Genomic DNA, 20,064 nt, shown 5'->3' with positions numbered 1-20,064 from the left:
ACCTGTAAACATGAGCCTGCCAAGTAAATCATGATAATTTGTGAACCATGTATTGCTTGTCTGGCTACTGTTACCTTGACAACAGAACATAAAACCTCTAGTTTATATAGGCAGAGTTTTATATTTATATAAACTAGTGAAAGCATAAACCTTAGAATGAACAAATATCCTGCATTTATTCAATGGAATTCTATGTAGCTATTAACATTGTGTTCAAGAGAACTATGTATGATATTGAAATTGAATATTATACCAAGGTTTTTGAAAGATAATATATACACACATTTATATAGAAACTACAGGCTGGGAAGAATTAAATAAACAATCAATGTTAAAATGGCCTTATCAATTCTACTTCTCTGTATATTACTAAGTTTCTTTAATAAACATGTAATATTTCTGTAAGAAAAATAAATATTTTATAACAAGTATGTCCTCTTAGGTAACAATGAATGCATTTAAGTAAACTCACTTTAAATCAGGGATCTAGTTAATCTACCTATTCCACCATGATTAAAAAATTTTTGCTCTCTGAAACACAATGTTCTGAAAATTATATGCTTGTAATTTTTAATTCTCTTCTAATTTAAAATTTATTTATTTTTATATTTACTTTTATTGGTGCATTATAGCCATGCATTTTAATGGGGTATAAGATGGTAGAGGATACATGCACACATTACTCATTTAGCCCTTCCCTATGACACCCCCATTCACTCTCCCTTCCGTCTTTCTCTTAGCTTAGTGATTGACTTTGATATGGTTGTAAAATTTACATAAAATATTACAAAGAAATCTTATGTATTTTTATCCAGACTCACCATTTATTTACATCCTGCTATATGTATCATTCAGTCTCTTGATAGACAGATGTCTATACTTTAATATGTATATTATTTGTGTGTGTGTGTGTGTGTGTGTGTGTGTGTGTGTGTGTGTTTTACTGGGGATTGAACTCAGGCATTCTACCTCTGAGCTACAACCCCAGCCCTATTTTATTTTGAAACAGTCTCATTAAGTTGCGGGGGGCCTTGATAAATAGCTGAGGCTGGCCATAAACCTGCGATCCTCCTGTCTCAGTCTCCCAAGTCTGGGATTATAAACCTGCCTTACCATACCTAGCTATTCGTATACTGTTTCTTCTGAACCACTAAAGAGTAGGTGAAAGACAGATGTCATGCCACTTCATCCAGAAACACTTCAGGTAGTATGAAAGAAAACGGCATGCTCATACAAAATCACATCGTAACTATCAAGACTGGGAAACTTCATACTGACAGGATATTCTGATGTAACGTAGAGTTACGATTTATCAATCATCACTATGATGTCTTTTGTAGGATTTTTTCTCCCTCCAGGATGAAATCCAGGGTCACATATTGGACTTGGCTGCCATGTCCCTAATTTCTGACCCACAACAGTTCCCCGCAGTTTTTTTGTCCTTTGTGAGCCTGACATTTTTGGACAGCACAAGCCAATTATTTTATAGAAGGCCTTGATGTGTGTTTGCATGTTGATTTTTCAACATTAGGTTCAGATTCTTAATTTTTGGCAGAAATACCTTCTCAGTGTAGCCCATCAGGAGGCACGAGGCATCGGTTTGCGCCTATAACCGAGGGTGCCAGCTTCGATGATTTAGGAAGCTAATATGTCACACATTTCTTTCTATGTAAATTGTAATTTGTGGAAAGATACTTAAGGCACTACATAAATATCTTGGTCCTTGTCAAAGTTTGCTAAATTTGGATTTTTAACGTTTTATTTTTATCACCATATCTGAATAAAAATAGGTATATAGGAGTACAGTCTGAATGTTACATTTTACTTTAAACCTTTAGGATTTTTTTACATGAAGCATCTTTATATAGGAAAATAGAAAAAAGAGATAAAAGAAGAAAACAAATCATAAGTAACTCCAGGTCCTCTTATGATCAGCAGGGCACCTCGGCCTTGGGTCTGACTTCATCCCTGTAGACTTTCTGGAGCTCTACTTCCACCTTTTATAGAAGGCCAAGCAAGTGCTCAGCATGTGCATGTGCTCTGCTGAGCACAAGACTACGATGTGCAGAAAGAGTCGTCCCAGCTCTCCAGCCATGTAACCACGAAGGGAGAGTGAGGGGAGACCTACACGTGACCCAGAGAGGCTCACCCAGAGCCCAGGGAGCACACCCAGCAGCGCGCCTCAGGCTCTACACCCCTATCAGGTACCTCTTTCAAGGAGATTCCTTTGTTTTCTTTCAAAATTATGTTTTAAAAATCTAATCGTTTGCCTTTTACTTTCTCCCCCATGTATCTTTCACGTCAATAGAACTGGAGATGGCAAGGCAGTGGTTGTCACTTGAGCTCTGGCTCCTTTGTAACCTGGAATTTATCTGGATATTGACACAGGCTGAAGTCAGTCCGAAAGACAAAAGAAAGAAGAGTCAGAGGTGGCTAGTACCTGCACATAAAGGAGAAAAGAGGTTTCCCTGAAGTGAGAGGTCCTATTAAGAAAGACGACTTGGGAAAGATGAGACTGCCTCACGCCTCCCTCTCATCAGCCTGAAGGGAGCAACCGGGGTCTGAAGAGACAGCTATGTATGCATCCGCACTTGGTCCTGCTGAAGTCCTGCTTCCCTCTAGATGTCAGAATCCATCAGCTCACATGTGACCACCGGTCTCGAGGGGGACGCAGGACAGGGCTTCCCAGCTGTCAGCACAGTTGGCAATCATGTCATCTTCTGACGCATCCGTGTTGGTCTTTACAAGCCCTTGTTTACTGTGGGCCCCCATCTAACTAAAAAATGACACACCACTTCACATTTTAGTAAGATTTTTTTTCCAGTACTGTGGATTGAACCCAGGGGCATTCTACCTTCAAGCTACACCCCTGGCCCTATTTTTTGTTCTTTATTTTAAAACAGGGTCACACTGGGTTGCAAAGGACCTCACTAAGCAGCTGAGGCTGCCTGCGAACCGTGATCCTCCTGTCTCAGCCTCACGAATGCTGGGATTACAAGCACACACCACCAAGCCCAGCTTTAGTAAGCTTTTCAATAGCCACAATGACATTTTATCTAAAACACTTAGCGATGGGAATCTGGAGTCTTTTTCTAGATTTACAACTCTAAGCTAAGTAAATTTCATCTTTGTGGTGCACCTTTCTGTGGTCTGTGCTCCGTTCTTCCTAGGAGGCAACTAATTAATTTCTCCCTGTTGCCTCTTAACTCTCAAATGCCCTTTCTTTCCATCGCCCTTCTGCAGACTTCGCCTCCCCCATCGCCGCTCTGAGCCATGGACAAGCAGTGCTTTCAAAGTGCCAGCTGAAGTCACCGGTCATCATGATGTGATAAAATACTTAGCTAATGACCAGTGGGGTTTATGGGTAATCTCTTTATATGTATGGTTAATGTCTGTTAATATGCATTGCGTGTTTGTGTGTGTGTGTGTGTGTGTGTGTGTGTGTGCTCCTTCATTTAACTTCATGGACAGTGCTAGCAGACGCACATACGCTATCTCATAATTGGGGTCTCCAATCCTTTACCTTTGACCTTTGACCCCACCTGTGGTCATTCCCACTTCAAATAACCTCCTCAAAAAAGTAGGAAAACAACTCCCCATGTAATTTGCCTAGATACTATGATTAAAAGATTTAAAATACTAAAATACAGAGACACGTAAATATTCCAGTAACAAGCAACACATATTAAAAATGTTGGCACAGCCCTTGGTGAATAACCCTGGTGAGTGACAGGTCATATTCCTGGTCAGGCTTTTGTACTTTTTCTCTAGGACAAGGGTGATTAATGTTGGATTTTCATATGATCTGACAGGGCCAACAGGCAAGCAGTTCACTGGCTTTAAATGATAACAACAGTTATATTGTTCCTTCCTGCTCTGTTGGTGAGGAAGGCCGGTCAAGGCTAAGCACATGCCGAGGCCAACACCCAGCCAAAGCTGCACCAACATAGACCCTCTCTCTGAACACCCTGGCCTCTTTTCCATGGCCACAATGTGTGCAGCATGAGAGTAGACGTGCGAAGAAGCAGCCTTTTCTCAGAGAGTGGGTCCACTAACAAACACTGGCTTTTAAAATAAGGAAGAAAGTAGGAGTGTGTAAATTAAATAAAGATGAGTTGCTAAAGGTTAACCAGTCTCTCCTGGTGGTGTTAGAAGCAAATGGCACAGTCATCCTCTGGTTCTACAATATTGAGATGTTTTATTTCAGTCACATAGTGGGAGCTGAGAAGAACTGTGGGTAAACCAGACACAAAATGCCTTCACGGAACATAAGCGAAACCTACTCCCTTGATCCTTCAGGGTTGAGTCATGTTATGTCTGGACCATAAGTGTAAAGAATGTCAAGTAACTCTGGTATTGACATGGGTTGGTATACACACGCGTGTGCACACATACACACACATGCATATACACATACACAGAAACAGACATTCTAAAACATACCGTTATTACTGCTATTATGTGTCCCATGGGTATGTAATAATTACTAAAAATTTAGGTGCTTAAAGTGTCTTTATTTCTTAAGTTTCTGTTGATGATTTTGGTTAGACTGCACTCTCATGGGAAGCTTGGGATCCTCTTCCAAGTGCATCCAGGCAGTTAGAAGAATTTAATTTCTTGAAATTATTTAGCCGAATTTCCTATTTTCTTGCTGTCAGTGGGGTTTGCTATCCTGAACTACCCAGTTGCATGGACTCCTCCCAGAAAGGTAGTACACTACTTCAAAGCCAGCATAACCCATCTCTTCTCTCCTCTCCTTTCTCCTCCTCCTCCTCCTCTTTCTCCTCCTCTCTCTCTGCCTCTCTCCTGGTACAATGAAGCCATATATAATACAACCTTGTCACGAGAGTGACTGACGCACTACGTGTGCTCTGCAGCTGTCCTCGGCCTGGGAGCACCTACTTCATCTCAATCCCAGGCCCCACCCACGCATAGGGAGAGAGGCCTGTGCAGTGTATGTGGAAGCTGAATTTTGGAGAGCATCTTAAAATTCTGCCCAGAACAAAGGTCAAACTCTGAAATATATGATGGGTGAGGAGACAGAAAAATGTTCTTCACCTCTAGAATGTAGGAGTTAAACATAAATAGACTTGAGACAAAGAATAGTGTTTTGCAAGAGAGAGGAAACAATCTATTAACACACACACACACACACACACACACACACACACACACACATATATATATATATGAAGATTCCTATATATATATTCCTATGCATAGCACTAATAGGGCTGGAAGATATTAACAGATAACTATATAGAAGAGACATTTGCCCCAGTCACAGCAACCCCAAACCCCAACTTCTCATAAAACCATCCCTTTTTTCCAGTATACTCCTCAATGTCAGCTATTACATCCAATAGCTGGTAACAAGCTAATATAGCAATGTTGCATTCTCTACTCAGTATTTAAGGCGTATCACTAACATTTTCTGAAATAGCTATAATCAGATGACCAGGCTTCACTTCTGAACTACAATCTCTGTAATAACTCCCCGACTGGAATGTAGATGAGCCTATGAATACGATGGAATAAATGACATTACCTGGCAAAGAGACAGGACGTCACTCCGTGGCTACACTGTGTTATAAAAGCCTGTGCTGGCGCCTTAGTCTGCGGGGCTCTCCCGGCAGCTTTGGAGAAGCAAGCAGCCACGCCGTGAGGGGCCATACGGAGGGCCTTGACTTGACATTGAGGAGCTGAGAGCGACCCCAGCGGACATCTGGCCAGGATGTGCGGACCTCAGGCGTACAGTTGCAAGGAAATGGATTCTTCCAGCTGTCTGAAGGAGCCCTGAAGAGTGCCCTAAGCCTCAGAGGGGATCGCCTCACAAGTGACATCTTGGTTTTAGCAGGTACAACCCTGAGCAGAGGGCTCAGCTCGGGCGGAGCTGGGAGGCTGAGTTCATGCAGGATAGAGAATCAACCCAGGACCAAACTGATAAACCAATTGAGTAAATAAGCTGGGCAATTTAATTTGAGGAAACTTCTGAAGTAACACCTCTTAATGACTAAGCCCCATTTTGCCTTACCCAGTAGCTACAATATTTCTAGGCTTTTAAAATGTTTTGAAATTGAAAATATACTGAACAACAAACATACTTTTGTGTACTCTAGAGCACTGCAAATGATGGACTGAACCTAAAACTCCCTAAGTGAAGAAAGAACACCAAATCCATGTGATTTAACCATCTAACCCTAACAAGGTTTAAAGAAAATTGGAATGATTAGTAACAGTGTCGCTTATGCCTGTAAGTAGATATGTACAGAATCCAGGGGCACTTACTCTGAAAGTTGTTCACCGAGAACACTCGGGGGTGATAGAAACCTGCTTTGCAGACGCACTGATAGGCTCCGAGCACGAATCCGAGGCCTTTTATTGGCATGCACTGCGAAGAAGGAAAGAGATGATGCATGGATGGTAGTTGATTTCACAGTATAAAGACCTCTAGATATCCATCATTGCAAATACCAACAGAATGAACACATTCTCCTGAAATAAAATCTTTTTTTTAACTTTTATTTTAGGTTTGTTTGCCAACAGACCTTTTTTTTAGAAGTAGCAAGCCGTGTTTCCTTTCTAAATACATGTCAGTACAGCTGCAGGTGCTGTGCATATTTAACTCACTGGGATGCCACAGAAAGTGATTACTAGACACAGTTTTGGGTTTCATGCATCGTATATATAATCTTGTGGCTTGAAGAAAAAATTCCCAAAGAATATTTTAAAAGTCATTTCATACCAAATATTTCTGTCAAAGTAAAAGTAGGTAAGGATATAAACAAATAAACACATAGAAGTTGAAATATGGAAATTGCTTTTATGAGTTAATATTCAGCAGATTTCATCCTTGCACTAAAATAGCACAAATGGATAGAAGAAAACAAGTAAATTTTAAAATGCAAACACAGAAGATGAATTACCAATCCCAAGGACTCTGCACCCAAGAATCTATTTGGCAGAGAATTGTTGTACATATATGTAAATAGAAGGAACACATGACCAGCTTTCCAAAAGTGTCATATCCACGGACAATAGACATCTCCCCAAGATGCAATCTTACATCATATTTTTCTCAAGAATATCACTTAACCCAAGTAAAATTGATCTTAGCATACTTTATTTCTGCTTTATTCAATTACATGAGCAAGAAATACCTGCTATTAAACTATAAACAGTATATCAGCAAAATGGATGTTTTAATAATCTAATCAACACTGTGACATTGAAATTCCTTTTCTGATCTCTCTGCCAAAGTCTAACTTTTTGCCTTTTGCCACTAATCTATCAGAGGGTCTTAGAATATAGTAGATTTAAAAGTTATAACATGGTCTCTCATACTAAGACTTCAGAGAAAAGTCTAACTTAAATAGTAATTTTATAATCTAAGAGGAAATGATATACATCAAGATTGATTTTAAATATAATAAAAACTTCAAAACATAGAAACATTTATATTCGTGGTGCTGAGAGCTAAAACACATTCTGAAATCAAGGCGTAGCAAGAAATTTTTGAAAACACAGCTTTCTGAAGGGCCTTCTTGAGTATTTTATCTCATGGATACCCCTTTTTTACCCATCACACACTTACATCCAATCCTACTTTGTAATTGAAAACATGGTTCTTGACCTCGAGAAAAATAAAATGGCAGACGAGCATCAGTCTATTCCATGGAGTTAGCAAGAATTTGCAAAATCCCTGCCATGTGTCTAACAAATTCCCACAGGACCTAATGGAAACAGCATGAGCTGCTTCTAAACATCCAGTTATACTATACATCGAATCATATTTCAAGCAGCATAAATTAAAAAAGCAATCACAGTGCTTACTTTGGAAGAGTTTTAGTATTATGAAAAGAGCATGTTATTTGTGTGCCGTCAAAAATGAAGATTTGAATTCTGACCTTACCACTCCCTAATTGTGTAAATTTAGGCGTTTGCTTTTAACTTCTTTGAGTCTTCTTTTTTAATTTGTAAGAACATTTATTCAATCAGACTCATACATAGTTTGAAGAAGGTGGAGCTACCAAAATGCCCTACTGGATTAAGTGCAAAGTGTTAAGAGAAGGAGAAAAACAAAGACTACCACCAAAGCTTTGAGCTTGAGCAGTCTTAAGAATAGTGTTGGTTAGGCCAGGCGTGGTGGTGCACGCTTGTAATCCCCGCGCTTGGGAGGCTGAGACAGGAAGATCACACAGGTTCGAAGCCAGCCTCAGCTACTTAGTGAGGCTCTCAGCTACTTAGTGAGACCCTGTTTCCAAATAAAATAGAAAATAATTCTGGCAGTATAGCCTGCAGGTAGAAAGCCTCTGGGTTCCACCCCCAGTACCACACACACATACATACACACAAAGAGTTGCCATCAACTCACTTGAGAAAGGTTGCAGGTCAAGTGGATTGGGGAAAAAAATCAGAGGTTCAATTTGGCAAATGGTCAGCATGGAAATGTCTATGTGAGATTTAATTCCAGATCTCAAACAAGAAGCTTCACAAACTAATATGGAAGTTAGGAGAGAAGTCGAGGCTTTATGATTTGAAAATCATTTGCATCGCTGGGCGTGGTGGCACACGCTTGTAATTCCCTTGCGTGGGAGGCGGAAACAGGAGGATCTTGCAGGTTGGAAGCCAGCCTTGCTGACTTAGGAGACCCTGTTTCCAAATAAAAATATAAAATAGGTCTGGGAGTGTAGCCTGGAGGTAGAAGTGTTTCCAGGAACCTCGGTACCACCAAAAAAAAAAAAAAAAAAAAAATCATTTGTATAACGTTGACAGCTGGACCTGTGAGATCAGATGAGGCTGAACCATTGAGCACCTACAGGTAAAGGAAACAGGACCAAACCCAGGAGAGTCGTCCAGCTGTGACTTTGGTCACTGCTCATCACGGTTGTGTCTGCTGATCGGGCTCACTGGGCGAGTGTCCCCAGTCTCCCTCGGCACTCCATGTGTGCGCCTCCTGCAACTCCTCCTTAGGTCAAAGAGGACATCCCTTGAGGAACGACGTCCACATCCACGTAAACTCAAACAGTTAGGCTGCAGTAGAGTCCTTTCAATATTGTGCTTCACTGGGATTTGCAAGTTAATGCCATTCATTAAAATAGCACTAATTTCCTCCTGATATGACTCAACACTGCAATGGTGACTCAGTTGAGAATTGTGAATGCTTGGGGCAAATCTGAAAGTTTATTGGAATTAAAAAAAAAGTCTCTCTCTGCTCTGAAGCAGATTTTAGAGCTGACAAAACTGAAAGTTAACACATGTAGCTGCTTAGATAAACACTGCCAAATAAAGAGTCCCTTGAGTTTAAAAAATGCTTCCAAATTTTCTCAGAAAAACAAAACAACATGAAGTATTAGTTACCTCAAACTTTTTGTTGTTGTTGTTGGTACTGGGAATTGAACCTAGAGATATTCTACCTCTGAGCTATACCCCCAGCCCTATCCTATTTTTTTTTTTTTTTTTGAAAACAGGGTTTTACTGAGTTGCAGAGGGCCTCGGTGAGGCTAAGTTGCTGAAGCTGGCCCTGAAGCTGGGACCCTCCTGTCTCAGCCTCCCAAGTCCTGGGATTACAGAGCATGCGCCACTACATCCCCATCCTTTTTTGACAGTTTGGAGATTGAATCCAGGGTCTTACACATGCTAGGTAAGGACTCTATCATCGAGCTACACCCCCAAACCTGTTCTGTTCTATTTCTTATTGGTGTACTGTAGTCATACATCTTAATGGGTTGCAAGATGGTGGAGGCATACAGGCACACATCACCCATTTAACCCTTCCCCAGTTCCCCCCCATTTCCTCCCCCTCCCTCCTTTCATGTTTGGCTTAGTGATTGACTCTGGTATGTTTGTGAACGTATGTAATGCACATTAGGGAATTAAAATTATCATAATCTCAACGGAAATAAAAACTTTGAATCAGTTAAAATCAGTAAGAGTCTAACATCTTTCATTGTGCTTGCAGGGTGGCAGCCTAAGGTGCTGGGATCCGCACCTTGGCCTTGGAGGATAAACTGAGCTTGATGGATGTTTTCCATTAAAGATTGTCAATCTGGAAGCAACTTTCTGTACTTCTTGCTCTACCTACAACATCATTCCCCATCCCTTAGCTACTCAACCCATGTTAACTTCCAACTCAAACAATACATTTTCAAGACTAGGCAATAAATGTGGTCAATCTGAGTGCACATATGTGTCTACCACCCGAATGTCATTATAATGTATGATTACAATGTACCAATAAATATATGCTTTTAAATGTCCCTATAAATATGGTGAATATTGGACCAATGTTTCCCCTTTGGGGACCAAGGATCTGCATTTCATAATTTTTTTTCTCTTTGGGGATTTATAATATAAACATAGACACATTCCCACACCTAATACAGAAGGAAAACTTCAGAAGTTTGTTCTCACATTCACTTAAGATCTTTAGGTACAAAATATATTATTTTAGATGTGTAAGTCTAAACTAAAGTCAAAATTAAAGAGGAAGAGATGGAACAGTAGCACATATTCCTTCTTGGGGCTAGCTGTCCCTCAAGTAGCCTTTGGCAGACACTGAGCTTCCCATATTACGAATTGCAGAGACAGGCGCAGTGGTACATGCCTGTAATCCAATTAATGAGAGGCTGAGACAAGAGGACCACAGGTTCAAAGCCAGCTTTAGCAACTTAATGAAGCCCTCAGCAACTTAGTTAGACCCCATTTCCAAATACATAATAAAATAGACCTAGGAGTGTCATTAAGAGGTAGAATGCCCCTGCTTCAATCCCCAAAAGGAGCTATTTATAATACCAGATGCTCTCTGTGATGAACCTTACCAACCATCCTCAGAGACTTGGTACGGAGAGTCCTTGACAGCCAACAATCAAATCCAACTTTAGATCCAGAGGAATAAGAGATGGTGGTCAAGAGTTTAGAGCAAAATGGATAAGCTTCCAAAAATACACAACCTACCATGACTGAATCATAAAAAAAGAAAGACCTGAATATATCTATAACTAGTAAGGATACTGAATCAGTCATTTGAAAGATCTCAACAGTGACCATAATAAGAACAAAATACACCGACTGCTTCCCTGAAGCAGTCCATTAAACATTTAAAGAATAAATAAAAACTGGGTGTTTCTCTACAATGATGATAAACATTAAACAATCTAAAAGTCAATCTTGAAAACAATCCCATTTGTACTAACAAAATAATCAAATAATTAAAATTCACCAAGGAAGTGAAAAAATTAGACACTGAAAACTACAAAACACTGCTGAAAGGAAATATAGATAAAAATAAATCGAATGATATCCAGTGTTCATTGGAAGTGGCTTGGAAGGTTTAATATTATTAAAAGACCTATAACTTTTAAAGTTATGTACAGATTCAATACAATCCCATTAAAATTCTAACATAAGAAAGATAAGTCAGTCACAAAAAGTAAGAAATCGGAGCTCTCCCCAATATGCAGAAGTTAGGGAGAAAAGGGGTCCTAGAAGGAACTCTAAACGAAAGGGGAGAAACCATAGAGGAGAAAATAAGGTGACCTAACGGGGGAGACGGGAGGGAGGAAGAGGGAAACCCCCCAATGTACAGGATGCACGTTCACAAACATCAAAGCAAACACTAGCCAAACAGGAGGAGGGAGGGGAGGGGTGGGCGGGAACTGGGGAAGGGCTAAATGAGCGATGTGTACATGTATGCTCTGCCATCTTGTACTCCACTGACATGTATAACTACAATGCACCAGTACATTTTTTAAAAAATCTAACAGTAGTTTAGACAGAAATAGAAAAAATATCCAAAAAATTCATGTGGAATATCTAGTATCCTAAAGATGCCAAATAATATTGAAAATATTCTTTAAAGCCATAGCTGTCATACATCCTGACTCCAAAGCATATACCGGCATAAAGAGAGACATACAGCCCAAGGGGATAGAATACGAGGTCAGAAACAAAGTCTCATGTGTACCGGGATCTTTGGCAAGAGCCCCAAGACCGCTCAATGGGGACAGAAAAGTTCTTTCAACAAATGATGGTGGGAAGGCTGGATATTTATTTGCAAAAAAAATGAAGCTGAACCTTTGCCTAATGCTGCATAAAATTTTAACTCAAAATAATGAAGCCCTAAACATAAGACCTAAAGCCACCGAAATTCTAGAAGAAAAATACACAAAATCACCACCAACAAAAGTAAAAATGGACATGAACTACATCAAACTTAAAAACTTCTTTGTGAAAGAAGGACAGGGAAGGGAGGAGGACCAATAGAATGAAAAAGCAACCTGCAGAATGACAGAAAGTACTTGCAAAACATATATTTGATAAGGAGCTAATATCCAGAATATATATATTTAAAACCTCCAAGCCGGGCATGGTGGCGCACGCTTGTAATCCCCGCGCTTGGGAGGCTGAGACAGGAGGATTGCACGGGTTCGAAGCCAGCCTCAGCTACTTAGTGAGGCTCTCAGCAACTTAGTGAGACCCTGTTTCCAAATAAAATATAAAAAAGGTCTGGGAGTATAGCCCGGAGGTAGAAAGCCTCTGGGTTCCACCCCTAGTATCACCAAAAAATAAATAAATAAAATAAAAAATAAAAACTCCTACAACTCAGTGTCAAAAAATAAAAAATTAAAACTTACAAACAGCCGGGCGTGGTGCCACAAGCTTGTAATCCCAGCATTTGGGAGGCTGAGACAGGAGGATCGTGGTTCGGGGACAGCCTCAGCTACTTAGTGAGACCCTCCACAACTTAGGGAGACCCTGTTTCAAAATAAAGAATAAAGCCAGGCCTGGTGGTGTCACACACTTGTAATCCCCACACTTGGGAGGCGGAGACAGAAGGATAGCACCACAGGTTCGAAGCCAGCCGTGCTGGTTTAAGAGACCCTGTTTCCAAATAAAAATATAAAAATAGGTCTGGGAGTATAGCCTGGAAATAGAAGGGTTTCCAGGAACCCCAGTACCACCAATAAATAAATAAATAAATAAATAAATAAATAAATAAATAAATAAATAAGGCTGGGGGTGTACCTTGGAGGTTGAATGCCCCTGAGTTCCATTCCCAATACTGCAAAAACAAACAAACAAACAAACAAACAAACAAAAACAACTTACAAACTGTCTACTTTGAAATATTGGCAAAAAGCCAGACATGGTGGCACACGTCTATAATCTCAGTACTTGGGAGGCTGAAACAGGGGGACTGCAGGTTTGAGACCAGCCTCAGGAGTTTAACAAGATGCTTAGCAACTTAGCAAGACTCATCAAATAAAAAGTAAAATAGGGCTATAGGTCTGGCTCAGAGGTAGAATGCCCCTGGGTTCAATCCCCAATGCCAAAAGACTTTAATAAACATTTCTCCAAACATATACAAATGGCCAACAAAGATGAAAAGATGTCTACCATCATTAATCATAAGAAAATGCAAATCCATACTTAATAAGGTATCACTCTGCATCACTCAGAAGGGCTACTATAAAAAAGGAGAGGAGGAGGAGCAGGAGGAGGAGCAGGAGGAGGAGAAGGAGCAGGAGGAGGAGAAGGAGCAGGAGGAGGAGGAGCAGGAGGAGGAGCAGGAGGAGGAGCAGGAGGAGGAGGAGCAGGAGGAGGAGGAGCAGGAGGAGGAGCAGGAGGAGGAGCAGGAGGAGGAGGAGCAGGAGGAGGAGGAGCAGGAGGAGGAGGAGCAGGAGGAGGAGCAGGAGGAGGAGGAGCAGGAGGAGGAGCAGGAGGAGGAGGAGCAGGAGGAGGAGGAGCAGGAGGAGGAGCAGGAGGAGGAGGAGCAGGAGGAGGAGGAGCAGGAGGAGGAGCAGGAGGAGGAGGAGCAGGAGAAGGAGCAGGAGGAGGAGGAGGAGCAGGAGGAGGAAGAGGAGGAGGAACAGGAGGAGGAGCAGGAGGAGGAGGAGCAGGAGGAGGAGGAGCAGGAGGAGGAGGAGCAGGAGGAAGAAGAGGAGGAGAAATAATGCTTGTGAGGATGTGGCGAGGTTGGGACACTGAGCATCGTTGGTGAGAATATAAAATATATATATTTGTTTCTTTTTTGTCAAACTGAGGATGAAACCCAGGGGCATTCTATCTCTGAGTTACACTCACAGCCCTATTTTTTATTCCTTATTTTTTTTAAACAGGGTCTCACTGAGTTGCAAAGGGCCTCACTAAGTAGTAGCTGAGGCTGTCCGCAAACTGTGATCCTCCTGTCTCAGCCTCCCAAATGCTGGGATTACAAGCATGCACAACCACGCTCGACTTGAGAATATAAAATATCGAAAACAGTATGAAGGTAAGCAACATGAAAGCTTCTTTAAAAAATAAACATAAATTACTATGTCTGGGCAGAGTGGCATATACCTGTAACCCAATACTGGGAGACTGAGACAGGAGGATCCCAGGGTTGAGGCTAGTACTTGGTGACTTAGTGAGACCTTGTTTCCAAAAGAAAAAAATTTAAAGGGGTGGGGATGTGTCTCAGTGACAGCACCCCCTGTGTTCAGTCCTTAGTACCACGGACACAGAGTTTTACTTTATCCTGAGAGCTCACTTCTGGGTATGTATCCAACATGGTTGAAAGCAGGAACGTAAAGAGGTATCTGCAAACTCCTGGTCTGCGAGGTACTAACCAGAGGAAGATGCACAGATAACACCCATTTCTACCAACAGAGGACAGAGTAAGCAAAAGGCGGTACAAGGAAACAATAGAGTGATACCCAGGTTTTAAAGGAAAAAAGTGCTGTCACGTGCTGTGACAGTTAAACAGATTAATATGGTTGAATTTTATATTGTGTGTACTTTTTTTTTTTACCACAAGTAAACAGTTTTAAAACATTATGTGATTACTTTACCAACACCAAACATTTTTCTTTTTCTTTGTAGTACTGGGGATTGAACCCAGTTCTATATTCTACCATCAAGCTATATCCCTAGTGTCCTATTTATTTATTTATTCACTCTTTTTTATGTGCATATATGACATTTATTTTTATAGTAGCTCTGTAATGCAATTTTATTTATTTTTTTAATTTATTTTTATTGGTGCATTGTAATCATATATCACATTGGAATATAAGACTTGAGAGGATATACAAGCACACGTCATTCAATTAGCCCTCATCCAGTCCCCATCCCATTCCCTCCCCCTCCCTCGATCCCATGCTTGTTTGGTGATTAACTTTGATACATATGTTTATGTACCTTCTGCTTTTTAAAGAGGCTCCATCCTCCCCTATTCCATACCCTCTGATTGGTCACCTTAATTGCTTCACCTTAATTGCTTCACCCTTAATTGCTTAAGGGCCCTTTCTATAGCTCGACTACTTCCTGTTGCCCCTTTCCTCCTAGTTATTGCTGATTAGGGGAAGCATCTGGTTTTAATTTTCTGCGATATTTCTCTGTGCATGCCATGTTGCAAATACCGATCCCAATCTTGACGGCCCCAGTTGTGGCCTGGCTACCCGGTGGACTGATCCAGACCTCGCTGGCTCATGCAGCGGCCTTGCCTCATGGTAGGCCCCGGTTCTGGCCTCACTGGCCCCGACACCGGCCTAACCCCTCAGCTGGCTCCAATCCCGGCCTCAGAGGCCCCAGCTCCGGCCTTCCTCACAGCAGGCTCTGATGTTAGCCGATGTCCCCGGCATCGGCCTAACCCCTCAGCAGGCTCCGATCCAGGCCTCAGAGGCCTCAGTAGCGGCCTTGCCTCACAGAAGGCTCCGATGCCGGCCAGTGGCCCTGGCACTGGCCTAACCTCTCAGCAGGCTCTGATCCCGGCCTCAGAGGCCCCAGCACCGGCCTAACCCCTTGGCAGGCTCCGATCCCGGCCTTGCTGGCCCCAGCACCGGCCTAACCCCTTGGCAGGCTCCGATCCCAGCCTCAGAGGCCTCAATAACGGCCTTGCCTCATGGCAGGCTCCGATCCCGGCCTCACTGGCCCCAGCTATTCACTCTTTTTTGTGGTACTGGGAATGGAACTCAGTGGCATTCTACCTCCAAGCTATACCCCCAGCCTTATTTTTTATTCTTTATTTTATTTTATTTTTCTTGGTGGTACTGGGGTTCCTGGAAACCCTTCTACCTCCGGGCTACACTCCCAGATCTATATTTATATTTTTATTTTGAAACAGGGTTCTTGAGCCAGCGAGGCTGGCTTCGAACCTGCACGATCCTCCTGTCTCCGCCTCCCAAGCGCGGGGATTACAAGTGTGCGCCACTATGCCCGGCTTTTATTCTTTATTTTAAAATAAGGTCTCACTAAGTTGCTAAGGGCCTCACTAAGTAGCTGAGGCTGTCCATGAGCCAGAATCCTCCTGTCTCAGCCTCCCAAACCCAGCTATTCATTCATTTCTGAAACAGGGTCTTGCTGGTTGCTAAGAGCCTCCCTACATTGCTGAGGCTGTCCTCAAACCTACAATTTTCCTCCCAAGTACTGATATTACAAGTGTGTGCCATTCCACCTGGTAGCTGAATAGTTTTAAAAGAGGGTTTAGAACAAAATGGTCGTTCTTCCTCTAAGATGTGTGTGTAACGATTACAAGTCATAGTGCAATCTGCCGATGTAAAATTCAACTCACGTGCTATAGACTGTCAACTCCTGGTAACACAATTGCAGAGAAAAACCCAGCCAGCCTGACAGTCATCACGATTATTTTACGGTTGTGTTATTGAACAATGGAATTGCTAACATGAAAATCAGGGAAAGTCTCATTTGGCATTTAACATAAATGATACGTGTACTTAAGAATCACAGTTAAAGGAACACCAAATTGGACTAAGGAGAAAGCAAAGAAACAAATGGGAATACACCAAAGTTTACATAATGCAAAATCCTCCAGAAATGGACTTAGATGCCTTTCTTGTTTATGTTTTGTTTCAGAATCTTCCTAAAATGTAAACGTTTCCTGGAGTCTCGGAACTGAACACTAAGCACAGAATTGAATGTTTTGTTCATGAGTCAAAACCATTACTGTGAACACCAGGTAGGAACTGTGCAGAAATTCACTGAGACCCAGGAGCTACTGAAGCCTACGGCTATTGTTCAAACACTCCACAACCCAGGCTGTGAGACTTTTTGAGTTCTTATGCTTAGTTTTATGGTTTTATTTTGTTTTTTTCTTCTTTTGAGCTACCAGCTGTCATATATCCATCCTAAAACATGGGCTACACTGCTCCAAGTTACTCTACCCCTTGTTTTGTGTTTATTTTTTGACAGGGGTGGTAGAGTCCTGCTACGCTGCCCCGACAAGCCGTGGACCTGCAATCCTCCTGTCTCAGCCTACTGAGTAGCTGGGACTCTAGGCCAGGGCACCACCAGGCCTGGCTTGCCTTTCTCCCTTCTAAGTGTGACTACCTTTGTCTGTGGACCTGGGAATTAGACGACCAAGAGTGCAAAGCAAGAGTCTATGAGAGCTGGGTGTGGTGGCGCACACTTGTAATCCCAGCATTAGGGAGGGTGAGACTGGGGGATCACAGTTCAAGACCAGCCTCAGCTACTTAGGCCCTTTGCAAATCAATGAGACCCTGTTTCAAAACAAAGAATAAAAAATAGAGCTGAGGGTGTAGCTCAGAGGTAGAATGTCCCCGAGTTCCACCCCCAGTACCGCCAAAAAAAAAAAAAAAAAAGAAAAGAAAATCTATGAGACAAATATGTAAAATCGGAGTAAACAAAAAAACAAGTATCTCCACTGTTCCCGGAGTGTTGGCTGTCCAGCGTCCACTGTTCTGAGTGCACCACAAATACTATATCCACTCTGATGTCATGGCCATTTTAAAGATGAGAAGGCAGAAGCGCAGGCAGTCATAGGGACTTGCTCAAAGCCACAGAGCTAGGAATTAATGGAGCCAGGATCCCACCCTAGAGGCCTGACTCAAAACAGAGTTACAACGACTCTCAGGGAAGTGCAAGTGCATAATACACCAATAACACCACATTCCACAAGCGAGGAGTCGGCACTGGTGCTTGGGTGCTTTAAAACCTTATCTGGGTTGTGCCAGGCGTGGTGGTGCACACCTGTAACCCTAGTATTTTGGAGATGAGACAGGAGGTTGGCAGGTTAAGACCAGCCTAGGCAACTTAGTGAGACCCTGTCTCAAATTTAGAAAACTAAGTATTTTAAGTGCTGAGGGTGTAGCTCGGCGGAAGAGGACCTCTGGGTTCAATCCTCAGTACCAACAAAAGCAAATTCATTTTGATTGTGCCAAGGTTTTTATTGTTCTGTTCTTCTTGCTTTCAGGCAATATTCTATTTCAGATAAATCAGTCTTCTGGATTACTGAGCTTCAAATAAGTAAAGGTCATTAATTCAAAGACATATATATCAAATGTATTTTAAGAAATGCAATTAAGTCCTACGCCCATTGCAACTTTTAAAAATAAGCCTCTCTTTCTCCAATGTAGAATTTTCCAACTTGGATCTTCGAAAATGAATCTTCGTTTTGGGGCAGATGAGTGGAGTGCTTCCCCTGTGCTTGAATTTCCTGAAAACAGAAGCCTCCCGCACCTCAGGTAAATGCAGAAACCTGTTCGCAGACGTTTCACCCCAGCCCCAGCCCAGCAAGCACAGCAAGGCGAGCCTGGGGTTGGAGCGGCCATCCCATTTCGAACTTCCTCTTCTCCTTCCATGGCCAGAACGGCTTGGCTCTGTTTTTATGAAAGACTTATCTAATTCCAGAAAGTTCCCTGCTGTATCGAATTTACTGAGCCCTGCTCACCAAGCAGATGGCAGCACCGCAGAAGCATCGAGAGAGATAAAAGCCTTGACACTGGGAAGGTGAAGTTGGAACTGAGGTTTGCTACATTTCAAAGATTACAGAATTTGTCTATTTATTGATTTATGCATCATGTGAAGAAATACTATAAAGTGTTGAATCTGCCAATTGGAAAATGGGCTGAGGGGGTGGGAACTCGGTGCTGAAACAGATCAATTACTATTAACATCCAGTGGCTTCCTCTCTACTAGTCTTGGCAAGCTTATTAAAGCAACAGAAAACACTGAAAACAGGGAAAATCCGAAAAGGCCTCCAGGCAATGACAGTGCGCACCTCACCCACATATTGCATCAAACCATCTCCCAGAAAACAAGTGCTCATGAATAACAAATGAAGCAGGATTGCAGCGTGGAGGAAAGGAATCTCGTCGCGTCTCTATTATTCAGTAGCTGCCAGACCCCGGTTTAAAAAGCCCGATGGGCTGTTGCATGGGGGCATGGCTGAGGGCAGAGGAGAAGATGCCGCCCTTGATGACAAAGTTCATTTCTGACATGTTCTTGTTCTAGTCGGTGGAACCAGCTCTCACAGGGCTCGAGGAGAGCATCTGGCACCAAGTCTGCAAACTTCACCCTGACGTGCGGCAAGATGCCTTGCGGGGGCTGCGAAGACTCAGGCAAATGTCAGCAATGCATCTCACAGCAAGAAGCCGGATTGCCTAGACCCGCCCACAGACAGGCCCAGAGGCCCGAGGGATGGAAATGCTCCTTATGGTCAACACTTCACAAAAAGGAAACGCGTCCCCCACTAGGCCGCCAACTCACGGTGATTTATCTGTGTTCTACCTTGGGCATTCCATCTCCCTGGTCAGATTTTACATTTTGGGGACAGCCTTCTTATTCTTGACTAAGTTTAGCTCCTGCCTACAGAACCCTATTGTAAGCTATTTGCTGCAGAAACAAAGAACAAATCCATGGTCTGGCTCTCAGGTTGCATAAAGGCCTGAGCACAAAAGCGAAAGCTCATCTGCTCTAATTGTGCCTCGCCTATTCACCGTGAAAGCTTCCCGTGGAACTTGTTTGTCTTGGAGCAGTCCATCTTGAGATATTTTTCTAAAATAAGTGAGTTTTGAAAGACGACATGCTATAAAAAGAACAGAAAAAAATGGGAATATTATCTTTGAGTTCAAGATGCATTTAAATAAAAGGTTTTGGAATGGGAATAAAAGCCACGATTCAGAAACTCACTCAACTGCCTTTGAGTAAACAGACAGGCCTGAATCCATACTCAGCTCTGCTGAAGAGGTGGCGCTGTCCCTCCGCCTATTTAACCTTCCTTTGGGTTACGTGCCTTATGCATGTTCTCAGTGACGTTCTCTAGCA

General features: G+C 42.3%; 1 protein-coding gene across 1 annotated transcript in view; it reads right to left on the bottom strand.

Moving 5' to 3' along the window:
• GPR158 (G protein-coupled receptor 158) overlaps nucleotides 1-20,064 on the bottom strand; it is a gene marked incomplete at both ends in the record, with an annotated part of 324,736 nt that overhangs the window by 155,584 nt on the left and 149,088 nt on the right. The window contains one exon of the mRNA XM_080717186.1: nucleotides 6,289-6,391. Coding sequence (XP_080573312.1) covers nucleotides 6,289-6,391 — 103 coding nt within the window. The remainder of the gene's footprint in view (nucleotides 1-6,288; nucleotides 6,392-20,064) is intronic.

This window comes from Muscardinus avellanarius (genome assembly GCF_963383645.1).
Source record: "Muscardinus avellanarius genome assembly, chromosome: 20".
Classification (NCBI taxonomy): Eukaryota; Metazoa; Chordata; class Mammalia; order Rodentia; family Gliridae; genus Muscardinus; species Muscardinus avellanarius.
Note: the sequence above shows the minus strand (reverse complement) of the source record. Positions and strands in the feature narration are given on the sequence as shown.